Here is a 16,238-nt window from a genome sequence, read left to right as displayed (position 1 = left end):
TAACTCACAGCCTCTTTCAGTCTCTTTCTTTTCCCTGCAAGACAGATATCTAAAAAATTAATCAAACAGCTAAATTTGAAGAAAGGGGGAAACGCAAGAAGGCAAAAATAACCTTCTGTGCACATGACGTGCTGCTGCCTGTGAAGTTCAAAACAGACGAGATGATGCATCTATAATTTATTAAAAATTCGCTGGATTTTTGCCTTTGGAAAAGGGGAGGTGGGAAAAAAAAAAAGAAGAGAATCTACTAAAAAGGAAGAGAATAGCATGGCTGCATTTAAAAACAAGTTCAACCAGATTGTGTGTCTTGATTTTCAAAGCATCTCATGAATAATTCAGATTTCTAGGGCCCTCCACATCGACTCAGGGTCTGTCTTGCTTCTTGACTCCCCTCCACCCTTCATTTCCTCAGAACTGAGGCAAAAATGAAAAAAGAGCCAACAAAAGTGGGGGAAAAAAATCTACAATAAAAAGAACCTTCTTTGTCTTCAGTAGAATTTTAAATTGTCGCCAAATTTCTGATGCCAGCTTTACTGGAATGCCAGAGCTGAAATCTAAGCTTTTCACCTGATGAAAGTAAAAGTAAAATCTGGCACCTTGCACCTTCCTGGAAAGCCACCAGTCCTTTATTAAAGATCTTCAGGAGCCAAGAAACTGAAATTACATTTCAGAGTGTCACAACCATGGATGTAAAGAGTCATTAGGGAAGATGCTTTCTGACCAGAGCCTCCTGGCACCATGTGGCAATGGAAAGCAGAGAAAGTCCCCGTCCTCAGAACGCCTCCCTTGTCATGGAGAAGTACAAACCCCATTCCACACTGTGACAGGTCAAAAAAATGCTTTAAGCATGCAGGGATCTGCAGCGCTTAGAGCAAAAACCCACCCAAATGGCCCTGAGACGTTGCCTGTGATCCCCCTTTTGCTACAGCTGATGGAGTAGGACCTTAAGGCACCGAGTGGCTGAAAAAACAACCTAGAGTTTGATGGAAGAAATGGTCTCATGGCTTTAATTATCAAAAGTAGCGAGTATCAGAGAATTAGATCCATTGCTTACTAATACTCAGCTTCGATTTCAGCCTACACAAACATATTGGGTCAATAGAAATACTGAGACAAACACAAAAGTTAAACAAACAACTTCATTCTGTCAGAATTACTTGCAGCAAGTTATCAAAGCAATCAATGGCATGCAATAACTGTAAGACAAGTGGTCAATACGATATAGCAGTCAAAGGCAGAGGATGGCTCTAGCAGAGAGTAATCAATGGCACTCCAGGACTGCTGAAGTAATGGTGATGAAGTAATGTCCATCATGAAGTCACCAGCAGGTCCCAGTACGGTTTAGGTGAGCACCCCATCAAGCTCCCTGCAAGCCTCCCTAGAGGTGTCAAAAACACTTGAGATCTCAATGATTTGTTTTGCTTTTCAAGATGAGAAAACCAGATCCCTTTGGCCTTAACTTTTCCTGTATTTTTACTTTTTTATTCACCGAGAGCTTTGCTTGTCATTTATCTGGAAATTTCTACCTCCTGGCTTTTCTTAAATAACCAAAGAACTGAAACGTGGTTATTCACTCGGCTCTACTGAGCCATGTCAACCCACACAGCTCCCAAATTCAGGCTCCAGAGACACAGCGCTGAGAACATGAACATAACCCAGGTGTGGGGAGCAGAGTGGATCCCACCACCGACTCCGTCTCCGCTTCCAGCTTCAGTCTTTCAAACGAAAGCAGCGGTGCCCTTGCCTGTGCCTGGGTGTCGCTCACCTTGAAACGGAGCAGTTTGTCTTCAGGGCGCGGCGACTGGCAGGTCACTGTCTTTTATTAAATTCCCAGCTCTCCCTTCTCCCCATCCCCCACGGTGACAGGGACATGCAGAAAGATCACTGCACAGCAGACAGATATCTGGGGAACGAGCTTTTATCTCCGGGTGAATGTGTCGCAAAAGTGGAACTAATTAACAGGGGCTCTGTTTTTGAAAAAGGTTAATATTTTATCACGTCTTCTGTCTTGAGGAATAATTAGCCCTGGCAGGACTAGCTCTGCTGTTTCCCAAGGGACTGAGCATGAGACTGGAGGCTAGAGAGAGACACGTGGTATTGATGGATAGACAGCATCTCAACTCTGGGCTAACAGTACATCTAACCTGAAGTTACCTCTTAACACAAACTAACCTGCTGTAGAATATTAACAGAGGCAAAACCCTGCTTCAAAGGCCATACGTGTTCTGCTTGTCCTATCCTATGGGGATGCTTTAAACCCAGGCACTGTGGCTCGTCCAAGAAGCTCCTTCACAGCTCTGGCACTGGAGCACTAGCCCAAGCCCCTTCTCTCCAAGCACTGCTGCCAGTGCCAGCTCTGAGGCACTCTCTTCCCTTCTTGCTCCTCTGATGTACCAGTCTACATAAGAAGGAAATCCCAAGGGCTCTCCCAACTCCTCCATCCCAACAACAAACCTATTCTCACAAGGGAACCTCCTGTGGGGAAGGTCTCCCCAGTGCTTGCACAGCAGTCCTCATTGGAGTGCACAGTGCATATCTCTCCACGAGGCTCCTAAGAACAGGACTGGGATGCAAACAAGGCCAAAGGAGGAATTGGAAAAGGACAAGGAGAGAGTCGTTTCAGATCAACCCAGAACTATTTTGTGCACACATTGTTTTTTCTTGGCAAAATGCAATGGATGTGTAGGTAGGAATTTCCAAAATTAAATCAAAACTGAGGAAACAAAACCAAAATAATCTAGGTGAAGGAAACGTATCCCTTAGAGAAGCTATTTTCAGGTTTGGGTTTTTTTAAAATCTGAAATAGCATTTTTTTTGGCTAGCCAAATGTTAGTCCAACCAAAATAAAGGTGTTCTCCAGGGAAGGGACAACTTGGATGCAGCTCCTGAATGAGCTCCTCAGACTCTTCTCAGGGGGATGCCCCTCCTGTGTGGATGCTCTTCTTACCCAGCAAGGCTGGGACAGGTGACAATTTGGAGAAACAAAACACAGGAATAGGAAATTTAATATTATGATGTTTGCTGCAACAGTCCAGAATCACTCTCACTGCCCGGAGTCAAGCTCTGAGACACCAAGGTCCTACAAGCTTCCCAGGTAGCCACGCTGCCAATCCCCTTTGCCCTGCAGACACCTTTTAGCCAAAAACACAGCACAGGAATCATTTCTGCTCACTGTGCAGACAAGTGCCATAACTCACACTCCTAGCACAGCTCTTTCAAATATAGCTAGTTTTGCCCAGAAAAAAAAAAAAACACCAGTCACTTAACTGACACATCCTCTCGCATTCAGAACACCCGCCTATACATTTCCATCAGCTCCCCATACAGTCTAGCTCACTCTTTAAGAGCTGTTGCCCTCACCCTTCTCACTCAAGGAAAAGAAAAGGAGAAGGGAGGAATAGCACTGCAAATCCACTGCTCCAGAATAGGCACCATCAGATTTGTCATTACCCTATGGCATCCATGGTTGAGACAGAACGAACCCTGCTCCCGAAGAAACATCAGCCTCCATTTTTAATGAAATACCCTCAGCCTGTCTGTTATCTAGACAGCCCCTTCAGATACAAACCTGTGGTATCTCATGACACTTCATATCCTGCCCTTGTGGTGACCATAAACATCCAGCACCAGAGTATGTGACTCCAGGGCACAATTTGCAACCTGGGATCGAGATGTGGTCCAGAAACCTGAGTATAGCCACTGCAGAAGAAAACACAGCACCTCTGAAACCAAGAAGACAGCAGTCCTTTGTCTGCAATGCAGTTAGCCTAGTGGTAATGATTATTCCCTGACTTTGCCAAGCAAGTAATATTGACTGACCAGACCCACTGCCTCCAGCTCCAGGAAGCGATTAGGCAGGCCTTGGAGGGCAGAGCAGCCCCACAGATTGCCTTGGACATCAAGGTTGGGATCTAGGCACTTGGAAGCCTCTCTTCTCCCAGGAAGGTCTGTGTAAGTGTGGTTTGGAACGTTGGTAAGGCCCAGGGAACACACTAAGCACTATCGGAGCCAACACAGACCGTGCCAGAAGCCCTTCCTGACAAGGGTTCTTCAGGACAAGTGGATGTTGGGATTATGGTCTGGCCAACAGCACTGGCAAAGGATAGTCCCCAGATCAGATATGGGCAGTCATCTCAGGGCAGAAATGACTTCTCTCAGTGCTCAAGCCTACTATAATCCCATTTCATGCAGACCCCTCCCATCAACTCATCCTTCCCCCCACCCCACTAACAAAAAACCCAAATGCTCCAAGAGGACATTTACATAGAAAAATATTTGAAAAAGATCATTGCATTCAACTTTTGTCCCCTGAAGCCACCAGACCCTATCTGAGAAGCCATCAGGTCTAGCTGGCCTGCTCCTCAAGCCCTCTGTTTCCTGGCAAGCTGACCCAAAGGCCACCAGACAAGAAACATGGGGAAGCCAATGTCACACACATGAGACATTTCCCAGGACCATGCATTTTCAATCCAGTTCACAGTTGGTGAGTGCCCAGATTGACCTATCACGCTTCTTGTGTGAGCTCTCTAGAAGCAGAAGGTGCACTCATCAGAAAGAGGCACCTTACCGACTTCTTACCAAGTGTCTCCACATCTATGCAAGACGTGCTCCAGGAAAAGCAAGACAGCATAAAACACTGTGGGGTTTTTTTCAGTGATAAAATGGGTGAATGAATAATTTTCTCAACTTTAAGGCAACATCACAGAGTGGAGATTCTATGGGAGTTTTGTATCTGACTGAGTTTTCTCAAGCACTAAGAAAGAGAAAAGTTTAGGAGCACAGTTCCAGCTTGAAAAAAGGATCCAAGGTCACTTATTTTTTTCCATTTTTTTTTCCAAATGTTCTCTGAGCAGAGGTCTGGATACATCACAGCCATGCAGTGTAGGCAGAATTTATCCAGGACCTTCCTCTCTTTCATAAGCAAAGGCAAAGCAGATGGTCACGGTCAGTCCTCCACTGAGTTCAAGCATCCCTAGCAGGAAACATTTCAAATTATGAGCCCTGTTCTCTCAGAGAAATGCACAGAAACCAAGAAGCTCTCTTGGTGAAGTGAAGTGAGTTTGTATTCACACAAATGTAAAAGAAAATGTCCAGCCCAGACATTAAGGCTTTCTTTCTTTGCTGATGTGGACTGGCCAGCTGACACAAGGAGACTCTGTCTTTATGGCTGTCTTGGCTGGCTGCAGTGCTAAGGTCCCCACCTCTACATTGCACGCCATCCAGAGGATGCACAGTGGAAAGCAGGGCATGAAGACAGCTGCAGAGCCCCAGCAGCACAGAAAGCTCATACTAAAATGCTGTGAATGCTGTGCTGGACTCTAAGCGACTCCACCATTGGCAAAGCGTTGCAATGCCAAGCCAGAAAAAGTACTTGAGTGTGGTAGTTGAGTGCATCACTTTTAGGTGATGAAACCCAAAAGAGGAGAGAACTCCCATCACTGCTGTCCAATCATGAATGACCTGGGAGCACCAAATATATCAACATCCCCCAAGCAGTAACACAGACTCTTGCCTGTTAATCACAAAGATGAAGGGCTCCAGCCACCTCAGTAGTCACCCGTCAGGGCAACCACACAGTTGCACATAGATTTGAGACACAGATTTGCTACTGACATAATGAACAGTCCAGGAAAAGATGTCAGGTAGCGAGGACAGGAGGCTTTAGCAAGCATGCTTCAGTGTGCACCTACCCGTCCTCTCATTTGAGTGCACTTGACAACAACCATGAGTGACTGGAGAATTAGGCCATAGTGTCTGCAAGACAGGAAAAGACATAGGTAATGTGCAAGTGCTGTGAGGACAGCTACTCAAGCACCTTCAAAGCTTGTTACACAAATACAGGCAGCTGGAGGAGAACAACCACAAATTACATGCATTGCAATCAAGTTTTGTACATTATGTCAGCTCTTACAAAACGCTGGGCTAAGCCTGAGAGGCAAGAGCCCCAGAGGGCTCAGTGGTTTCTGCAACGAGACAGAAACCTGGTCTCATTTCATAGCTTGCCCCACTTCAGTCATGAGGTAGGATCAGAGACCTCCTGTGGTCTCTTCCAACCTGAATTATTCTATGATTTCACTAAGTGTTTCTTTCTGATTAATAGCCGTCTTGCTTTCCTTGTGCAGCTGCCAACAATTGCAAATCACAATACTCCTTATTCTCTCTGCTACCTGAAAACAATCTCTCTGGGTTTTGATCACATACCTGTTCCTCATCTCCTCAGAGTTTCAAATTCACCCAGGAGAACAAGTGCAAAATGCCACAGTGTGTGGTGAGCACTCCAGATGGACCAAATCTACAAACTGCAGAAGTGATAGGTGGGTCAGGACAGGCTTAGCCACTAGGCATACAAAAGCTAGCATTGGCCTAGAAGCCATGGGCAACAAACTGACCATCACTACCATGACGCTGGTACATCTGTCTGACAGGCGTGGGGAGGACAAAATCATTAGTGCATGATAGTCTGAGGGACGCCATGCAAACCTTTATTCAAACTACACCTGACCCTTAAGTCTTTCACCAGATGGGACTTCCCTAGCTTCCACTCTCAAAATAGTACTTTCAGCTTCATGCTTCAGTTCATACAAAAGCCTTTGCTCTCCAGCAACACGTAGGGCCAAACTATGAGTGACAGCAGGTATAAACTCTAGCACAAAGCTAGGGGGTTTTGGTAAAGGGAGGTCTGTACCGGGTTTTTTGTTAGCAGACTGCAAATTTTCCGAGCTAGGGGAACTGACCGTGCTAGCAACCAACCTGTACAACAAAAGTCTGAATTCCTGGAGGGTTGAAGAGCTTGAAATGGGATAACTATGACAAGAAGAGATAATAATGACAGTTCCCTAAAAAAAAAATACCAGCATCACATGACAACCCCATCTTAAACAGATGGTGTGGCTAGATATCAAATGGTTGATCAGTGGTTGGCAATAGTGTGTGGAGAGAGAGCTGGCTGCCCAAAGCTGTATCTCTCACTGACTTTCAGCTGCCTAGCTGAATTAATAGAAGCTATAGAACATATCAATGTACCTTCCTTAGCGTTGCCAACCTGTGCCAGCTATTTCTATTGTTGGCAAAGGGTGACCAGGTTGCATGGAAGAGGCATGAACAATTCTCTCTCGAGACATTGCCCAGCCTGTGAAAGTTTCAAACTTGGGCCACAAAAAACAGCTGACTGATGGTAGAAACAAAACCTCGGCCAGTACAGGCGGTTCTAGTTCATCCCCAAGATGTATGCCAGCCCCTGCTCTACTTGATGGACTGTTCTCATATCTTCATCCCCAGAGATCTCAGCCTGAGGAGGTGATGGAAAAATACAGTGTTGAGCACTAACCTCCTGGGGTCTGGTGTCCAAGAGACAAATGTAATCACGCTGCTTCCTAATGGAGATACTTTTATCTCAAATGTGCTTTCCATCATTCATTTGCGTAACTGCTTGCCTGCAGGGTCATGCTGTGGCCTTGCCTGCTGTTAGAAATAAGAAGGAGACTGAGACCAAAGCCAGGGGATCTCAGATCTTCTCTTCTCCAGCTAATTCAGCTATAGAGCATGCTCTGCAGGGAAGAGATCCAGGGACAGCCCTCGTGTATACAGGACTTTGCTCAAACTTGATAAACCTGATTTTGTAATGAAATCACAAATGTCCTGGCTCTGCCCAGAAAACAGTGTAACAGCTGGAGTAATAGATCAAGGGACAGAAGAGCTCTCCAGGATATTGCTGGTAGTTGCACAGCAGCTAATAACGAACCTCAAAAGCAAGAATAGATCAGTAGCTCCTTGCATTCAGCCACCCCTAGCCCACACAAGGTGCTGCCAGCCCACTTTCCCCAGGGTACCACATACTTCTCACAGGGGAGCATCTACATATGGACACCCATCCCACAGAAGAGGGTGCAAGACAGTTCAAAACCAGCAGCACGCACACGTGGCTGCATGAGGACACCTCCTCCAGCCTTCACCAGTGCCGAGACCAGAGATGTGGCAGCATTTGAGCACTCCCTCTCCCCTACTCTTCTCACCTGGCTCCCTCCTTCACATCTCAGACTACACAGCTCTGTCCTCATGGACAGAGATCCATTCACTCCCATCTGCACTCAAGGCACCTCTGCTCAAAGAAGCTCCATTCCCTGCTGTCTCACTACCCCTCTTCCCCAAGCAGATGCACACAGCAGCATTAGGCAGAGAGAGGTCACATGCACACATACCCACACCTGCACCACTTCTTGCCCTGGTCTATAACACAGTGCATCCAGAGTCAGCAACTCGCAAGACGCTGGCTGAATAAGCAGATTTTAAAAATAACAGCATTCCTCAGGGCTTAGTCTGCATTATGCAGGAAACTGGATTAGCTCAGCCATAACCCATAGGCTACAGTGAGAAATCTATGAAACCAGCAAATGGAAAGGCAACAATAGACCAGGAAACCTCTAGGCTGGGTTCTGCTCTCAACTGTTCAAAGTCCATCTGGGTGACATCTCTGCAAAACCTTCCCCCAGTTCAAAGTTGGTCTGGCCGCCAGCTAGGTACTCACCTGCTTCTATCCTGTCCGTGGAATAAGATTGGCTTTTCCATACAAATTGTTCTCCAGGCATTAAGCTTCTCTTCTGGGGACTCTTGAGAAACCAGGCAAGAAAGATAAGATGCCTAAATCCTTATGTGGGGTACAAAATGCATTTATAGATGCTGGGACTCAGCACTCACCTCGATTCATCCCAAAGTGGTTTTGGTCTAGAGAGCAAGGAAGTTGAAGGAACACAAAGCAACGTGACAAGTCCACGAGGATCATAAACAAGCTAAGCCAAAGGCAATGCTGTCAAAATCTACTTTTCTCTTCTTTGACTCTTCACTTTCAAGAAGAGATTACAATATTCTCAGTACACTTGACTGCTTGCCACTCCTCGGATGCAGTCATCAACTCAGCCAAAAACAGACCCACTTCAACACATGCATGTTATACAGTTGCCCTCAAGCAACCTGCATGTGGATACCTACACACACTTTCACATGCTGCCTAAGACACTGAGACATTGGGGAAGCTGTGCAGCAGCCGAGATCCATGCTCGGCCTCACATGCTCATGTCCCACATCTGGCAGATGCAGGACCACCCTCAGGGCAACATGTTCCTCCCAGTCATCTCTGTTCATAGCATAGTCAGGTATTTTTGACTATGATGACTAGAGCTGCTCCAACATAATGCTGAACACACAGCCTCTGCATCCTTGGGATACATGCTGCAATTTGTAAGCTAAAGTAACACTGCAGCATCTACTACTTCTGCTCCAAGGCTGAAATCCTGACATTTGCGAACCTTGAGAACTCCAGACAGCAGCTCTCCACCTCAGGGGAATGTCACAGGCAACACACCTCTTATCATCCCTACACAAACAGCTCCTACAGGCAGAGCAACTGTCCCTGAGCAGCTCTCTCACTAAAGAGATGCTTTCCAGCTGGCAACACACAGGTATTTGGGTGAAGAAACCTGGAGGAAATCCTACAGTGTGTTTGTTGTTCCCCACAAAGGCAACAGGACTGACCACAAGGGCAGAGCTTCTCTAGGGGGTATCAGTCAGCATGACCAGGCTGTCAGGACGATCTCATCATCATCAGACAATGCAATGCCTGATCTTCCTATCTGCAGTATCCCCAACAGCCTCGCATTTCAATGGCAGCTGCTTTCTCTCCCTCAGACATGCACATAAGAATATGAATGCACCCCCTCAAGCAGCTATAAAATTCTATCTTAACTGGGTAGACAGGGCCTCTTGTAAAGCACTTGAGATTCGAGGAGGGAGGGAGCTTCGAGAACTCAGAGGATTATTGCCTTATTCCAGAATTTGAGAGCGTTCCATCCCTGACCTCCTTGCTCTAGCAGCTCTTGAGACAGCACTAGTAAATTCGTATTGGCACTGCAGAGCGAAAAAGCAAGAGGAACAGAGGAGAATAGGCAGCGGGTGATGTCTGAGGCTGCCTGATGTGATTTGCAATAGCTAAAGAAGTCTGCTGGAGGCTCTTACCTGTCCTCCAGCCACTACCCACTCATCTACTCTCCTTGTTCCCAGTTTCACCTCTCTGCTTCACCACTATTGGCGAGCACAAACCCCAGCTCAGGCTGGTGCTGACTGCAACTCATGGTCCCAGCCTAGCCCAGCAGCCACAACAGCATCTGCACATCTATTAAACCTAGCAAAGTATTTGGGAGGAGGAGGTCACCCTAAACAGCATATGGAGCAACCACGTGGTGAGTATCGGCCTCCCCAGGAGCTGTCTTGTCTGCCGCAGATGGAAAAAGCCCAGGAGCCATCATGACGCAATCTTCTAGCTGGGGGCAACGCATCCTCTCCGTCAGCTTTCCAAGCCACTGAGCAGTACTGGAAGCCTCAGCTCCTTTCCCACTCTGCGTGCGCCTGGCACTGACTCACTCTCTGCTGTTTTGGTCCTGCGGTTTGCCCGTGGGAGTTGCAGAATGTGGGATGTGGCGATGAGGTAATCCCAACGGTGTGTGGCTACCGAAGTGGAGGGAGACTAGCCACCCACTCCAGTGGCATAAGTTGGCTGAACATGATGTGGACCCGACAACTAGATCTGGGTCCAGCCTGCTGCTGTGGTCACGAGGATTCTTTCACCTTGACTCTTGGTGGGGATGAGATAGATCGCCACGGGGTCTTACATCATCTTCTCCTGGAGAAAGACATCCCTTCATGTGGTCCAAGGGCTTAGTCAGCTTGCAACCAGGAACATAGTTAATGGCAGAGAACTGCAGGCAGGTCACCAGGAGTGATGCTCCAGCTGTGAGATCTCCCAGACTGAGGTGATGCTGCCCGTGGAAGCCATTACATTTTTCCATCTGAAACCACCTGCAAATCGAGCACAGGCTCACTGTCCCGTGCTGAGTAGAGGCAGGCCAGGGGAGCCGCCATGGTTTCTCAAGCTCAGATTCCTCAGAGCACTGTGATTCCCCTCCATCTGAAACTACTGCACTGGCTGTGATTTAAAAACAAAATCAATCCAGCAAACATTGCTAAGCAACTGGCTGTCAGTGCCACATCCCACCCTGCTGAAAGTACTTGCCCTCTCCATGACTTTCTGGCAAGGATCTGGCTGCTCAGCCCTTGCCAGATTTTGTATATTCAGCTATCGTTGGCAAGTCCAGACATTTGTCTGGATGAGCAAAGAAAACTCTAGGAAATCTTCCACAACCATCCTAGCGAAAAACACCCCACAAAGAGGCCATAAGGAGCATCACTCCCATGTCCCAGGCACTAGGATCAGGACTATGAGGTGCTGGTCTCGGGACGTAACTGTGGCATGCAGGTCTGTGAGTCTCAGTGCTGCCACTCTGAGGTCCAGCTCTTTGGCTTCACTATCATACAAGAAAGTCTGAGCACTTCCAGTCTGGCTCACACAAAGCAGCCTAAGCCAGGTGTGCCCTTAAAATCAAGCCTCTGAGCACAGCCTCCAGAAGGTCACACAATGTGAGCCCAGGGGTTTTCTTATCTCTCACACTAGCCTGGTCTGTGGCACTCTGCTCTCCACTTTGCAGGAGGGATCTCGCCTAATCAACTCCATCCTGGACTCCCTTTAAACCTTCCCCCTGCACAACCACCAGTGAACTCTCTTTGCTCCAAGAGCAGGCTGTGCTCATCCCACCTGTAGTGCCAGAGTACCCACTGCAGCAGCTCCCCAGACACTAGCACCATGAGCAAGGATTTATTTCCAGAGAGGGCTCTGCAAACTCTGTACCTTTCTCTGTCGACTAACTCCTCCATTCCTCCCATTAGAGCTTTCCCCCCTCCCCACCCCAGATCTCCCAGCAGCCCCATTTCCTCTGTGGCCGCTCTAATGCTCGGCTAATGGTGCATCACCCGCAGCATTGTTCAGACATATTCAATAAATCAGAATCCAATTACCGGGTTAAGGAAATTGGAAGCAAACGCAATTAGCCTCAGCCCCTCCCATGTGCTGTGCCCTCGTTTCCTCCTTAATGAGAACTTTCCTTTCGCAGGAGCACTCAGCACCACATCTGCCTGCCCGGGAACAAGGTGGCTGCCACCACATCGTGTGGGTATGGAGAGGGGGCAGCCGAGGCGATCTTCCCTTTTAACAGGGCAGATGGTTAATATCCCTGGCATTAATTCTCTCCAGGAATAGCACACTCGCTCTCTGCTCAGCTATAACAGGCGTCCGTCAGGGCTGACAGCTCCTCTCTGGAGAAAAGAGCATCTGGTCCTTACTACAAAAAGAAGCTAAAAGAATAAATAAATAAATAAGCACGCTGCTTGCTATAGGGCTGGAGAACTGCTGCTGCTTCAGCATTTCAGCCTAAGTGCTGCATTTGGACCAGAATAGGGGAAATGTAGAGTGGGGTCAGATGCCAGGTGTTGGGTTGCTCCAAATCACAAAGCATGGGCAGCAAGGGTTGGGTCCAGCACAGGGCTCCCACCGGAGCAAAGCTCCTCTCTGAAAGACCTCTGGGAGTAGCTGGGAGAGGATGCCTGCTGCCAGAGGACTGGGATGTACCACTAGGCACACCTCCTTGGGAAGGGCTTGCAACAGGTACAGGCTGGGGACTGCCAGCAGCAGCCAAGCATACACTGTGCTCTCAGAAGACACAGGGGAAAAAGTGAGTTGAGGGAACCTTGGAGGTATTTCCTACCCCAGTGGAACATTCCAGCATCATGCCACCCAGCAGACTAACGACTAATCCCACAGACCATCAACAACCTGCACCCAGTAAGGGTAGCTTTTGCCTGAAGAGATTGGAAGGGCAACCAGAGGGAGGCTACAGCAAGTGAAGGTGCAACAAAACTCCCACCCTGCCCTTCTCATGTTCACAGCTTTCCACAGCCAGCAGCCAAGTGATCACAGACCCCACAGGGCAAACCTCACTGCAATCCTCCCTGCCTCCCTCAAGAGGCCCTTTGGGTGCCAAAGGTTATTTTTAACTCTGATACTGCTGGAGCTGCTAGTAACCCAATGAGTTCTTACTGCTACTCTGTTCTCTGCTACTCACTCACCAATAGTATCTTATTCCCCACATTAACTCCCCTCTCTGCAGAGCAAAACAAGTGCTCTACGAATGTTTTATTCCCTTTTCACTGTCTCACTGCATCCGCTGCAGAGCAAGAGCTCCCAGCACTAGCAAAGACTCTGCCTGCTGTGGAGATGCACTCCTGCACAGCCATCAGTCTTCTGAAGGAAAAGAAAAAAGGCTTTTCCTTTTTTTCTCTGTGGCCCCCAAAAAATTTATACAAGTTTTAATTAATAGGTTTAGGACTGCCAAGACAGGCCGAGAAATCAAGTGAAAGATTCAATCCTAAAAATACAACCCAGGCAGAACCAATCCCAAGTGCACCCACTGGGCGTGGGTGAAGATCCCAGACCCACCTAGCATCCCAAAACCACGGCCCTGAAGAGGAACGGGACTATCCACCCTTATAATGAAGTTCCATGAGGAAGACCAGGAGAAACCAGGGGGGAGGCAGAACCTGTGATGGCGGGTGTCGCGCACGGCCCGGTCGCTGGGGATCCTCTCGCTCTCCCGCTGATTAAAGGCATGGAGTCGGTACGGGTCCTCTCCGCCCTTCCATCTCCGGGCACTCAGGTACCTCCGCTCTTCAAACTCATCCCAGAGGTCGTCCCAGTCCACGTCCGAGCCCTGCACGCACAAAGTCAGCCCCGTTAGAGACAGGAGAGACTGGAGGACATCTGACCCCACTGCGGAGGTCCTCCTGAGATCGGTTGGCCCCAAAGCACAGGCAAGCATGGCAAGAGCAGGCTAACGAGGTCTTCAGGTTTTGGTTTTATCCTAGGTCCTGAAACAGCATGCCAAAGGGAGACAGCCAATTTGAATTTAAAATGACCAATCTGAAACCAGATTCTGGTGGAGCCCCTTCTCAACCAGCACAACCTCGAGAAATATAACAGTGAAAAGGTCTTGTTAGGGTCTTAACTTCTCTTCAGCCAAAAAGCAAAGGTAGTTTACATTACATGCCCCTTCATCCCTGTAACCTGTCAGGTGGGAAAGGGCCTCCAGACAGGAGCAGCTTCATTAAGCACAATTTGACGTGCCTATAGCTATACCCTAGCTGCAGGACCAGCTCCAGCAACAGGGCCCTGCAATAAAGGGCCCGTGGTCCTCACAGCCCAATTTTGGTCCATCTTTGCTGCAACAAGTCTCCCGACGAGCGCTTCAGCCCTACTACAGGGAGAAGAGCAGGCAAGTATGTTCCTTTGCAGTCCCAATCCCTTCAAAAGGATAGAGCTGCATTTTGGGGTTACCTGACAGCTCCAGCAACTGCCAAGGGGTGTGAGCATCCCTTAGCAGCATGATGGCATCAGAGGGGTTTAAGCATCCCTCAGCAGCATGATGCTGGTGGGGGTTTAGGCACGGTATGAGCAGCCAGCCAGCACAATGCGATGGGTATGAGCAGCCTGAGCCAGCCAGCACAATGCGATGCTGATAAGATCTCATCATTACAGCAGCACAACCTCTTTGATCTCAGCCTACGTGTAACATGGGAGAGATGCAAACATTTACAGACATCTCAGCCCTAAAGAAAATTGTGATCTTATCCAATAATTGATCTTTTCTTCTTCTTTTCTTTTTTTTCCCTCCCCCTCAGCTCATACCATCTCAAAGCTGATTTTGCCTGCTAAGAGCGCAAAATGAAGCTTTTGAAATGGGCGATTTTTATCCTGTAATTGATTTTGCTTGCATCTGGCAGTATATTTTCTCTAGTCATAGGGAGCAGAGAGCACTAGCTCCTGCAAGTGAACAGCAGTAGGACCAAGCCGGGTGCCTCCAGCCACACGATGCCCCACACCGCGTTGGGTCACAAAGATAAGAGCACCCTCCCAAAAACGCAACATCGAGCCTAGGGCTGCATCGGCTTCCAGATACACATCCTTGGTGTGACCCCACAGCCTTCCCAGGAGCTCCTCCAACACTTACCCCCACGCAGGGAAGATCAAAAGAAACTCCCGAGCCAGCACCCAAACTGGGAGAAAGTTATTTGGGCCAAGGTGAAAGTTATCCAAGGCTGGGAGAAAGTTATGAAACCAGTAAGGTCATTGGCAGGAGGTTTACAAGGAGGATGTACGTAATTCCCCTGAGGGCTTTCAGGAGGACCGATGTACACAGGGTGATAAACATTGTTTATGTTTTTTCTAAGGCATCTTGAGGAAAGTGATTTACTGCTGCAGTAAAAGATGAGGGAAAAGTGAGACAATTGCATCTTGGAGCCATCAACAACTTGGCGTTTATAAGATTTCATGATGACCCTGGGGGGGCCTGGCACTGTTAAAGCAACTGCTGCAGAGTTGCAGTCCCTAAATTTTAATGCTGTGAAGAAAAGTGAACGTTTGTTTTATCAAACTTATTGAGAAATGTTTTTTAAAAGCAGCCACACAGCACTTAAGGGTATTGGATGTATACATATATTGACATTTTTTAATGTCAATTGAACCAAACAGCCTTGGACCAGCTGAAAGAGAAGCAGCCAGGTGAGCATCTGATGGCTCGGGTAGAAGGGCTGGCAGATTCTGGAGGGTGGACCCTGCTTCAGGAAAACTGGAGCTTCTGCACGTGCTGCAAGGGCAGCAAGGCTCTGGCCAGGCCAGCAGAAAGAGGGAGTCAGTGCATGAGAGGGTCTTGGCATGTGCTTCAAGGACAGCATTTCCCCAGCATCCATCTAGTCTCACTACCATCCTGTTAGTGGAGGGGTTCCAGCAGTATACAGACACATGGACAAATAGCAGTGTCTTATCCCACAGCATTTGCTCATCATCCTGCCCTGGATATATTTTGGTGCAAGGGTTGCATTCACAGTTCCCACTACCATGAATAACTAATATCCACATGAAATCTCCACCTGAAGGACATCAGCCCCACCTTGATTCTCCCAGGCTCTCCTTTTTGAGTCCGGGAAAGCTATCAGTAGGTTGGTTCCTAAGTATCAGGTAGTTAAATACACATCTGAGATCAAGAGCAAATAGATGCCAAGTGGAGATTAAAGAGTTATTTTAACCACTATCTTGCCACAATGCAAGCCCAAGGATTGTGTTAACTTTCTCAACCAGAAGTAGGTACTCAGGTTTGGTCTTTTGCTTTCGATCCACATCTCCTGTCCAAATCTTCTGGGTGTTTTTCAGCTTTCCATTCCAAGCATGCCCACAAGGGTGACCAAAATTGGGGCAGGACACCTGGACACCTGCACAGAGACTTCTGCAAAAAAATACCTACACA

The 16,238-nt window shown here is 47.9% G+C and overlaps 1 protein-coding gene across 1 annotated transcript in view; it reads right to left on the bottom strand.

Annotated features, from left to right (window-relative positions):
• GALNT14 (polypeptide N-acetylgalactosaminyltransferase 14) overlaps window positions 1-16,238 on the bottom strand; it is a 97,888-nt gene that overhangs the window by 46,291 nt on the left and 35,359 nt on the right. Inside the window, exon 3 of the mRNA XM_061990174.1 lies at window positions 13,480-13,649. Coding sequence (XP_061846158.1) covers window positions 13,480-13,649 — 170 coding nt within the window. The remainder of the gene's footprint in view (window positions 1-13,479; window positions 13,650-16,238) is intronic.

This window comes from Colius striatus, chromosome 2 (assembly GCF_028858725.1).
Source record: "Colius striatus isolate bColStr4 chromosome 2, bColStr4.1.hap1, whole genome shotgun sequence".
NCBI classification, from domain to species: Eukaryota; Metazoa; Chordata; class Aves; order Coliiformes; family Coliidae; genus Colius; species Colius striatus.
The sequence above is the reverse complement of the archived record's forward strand: the minus strand, read 5'-3'. Positions and strand labels throughout refer to the sequence as shown.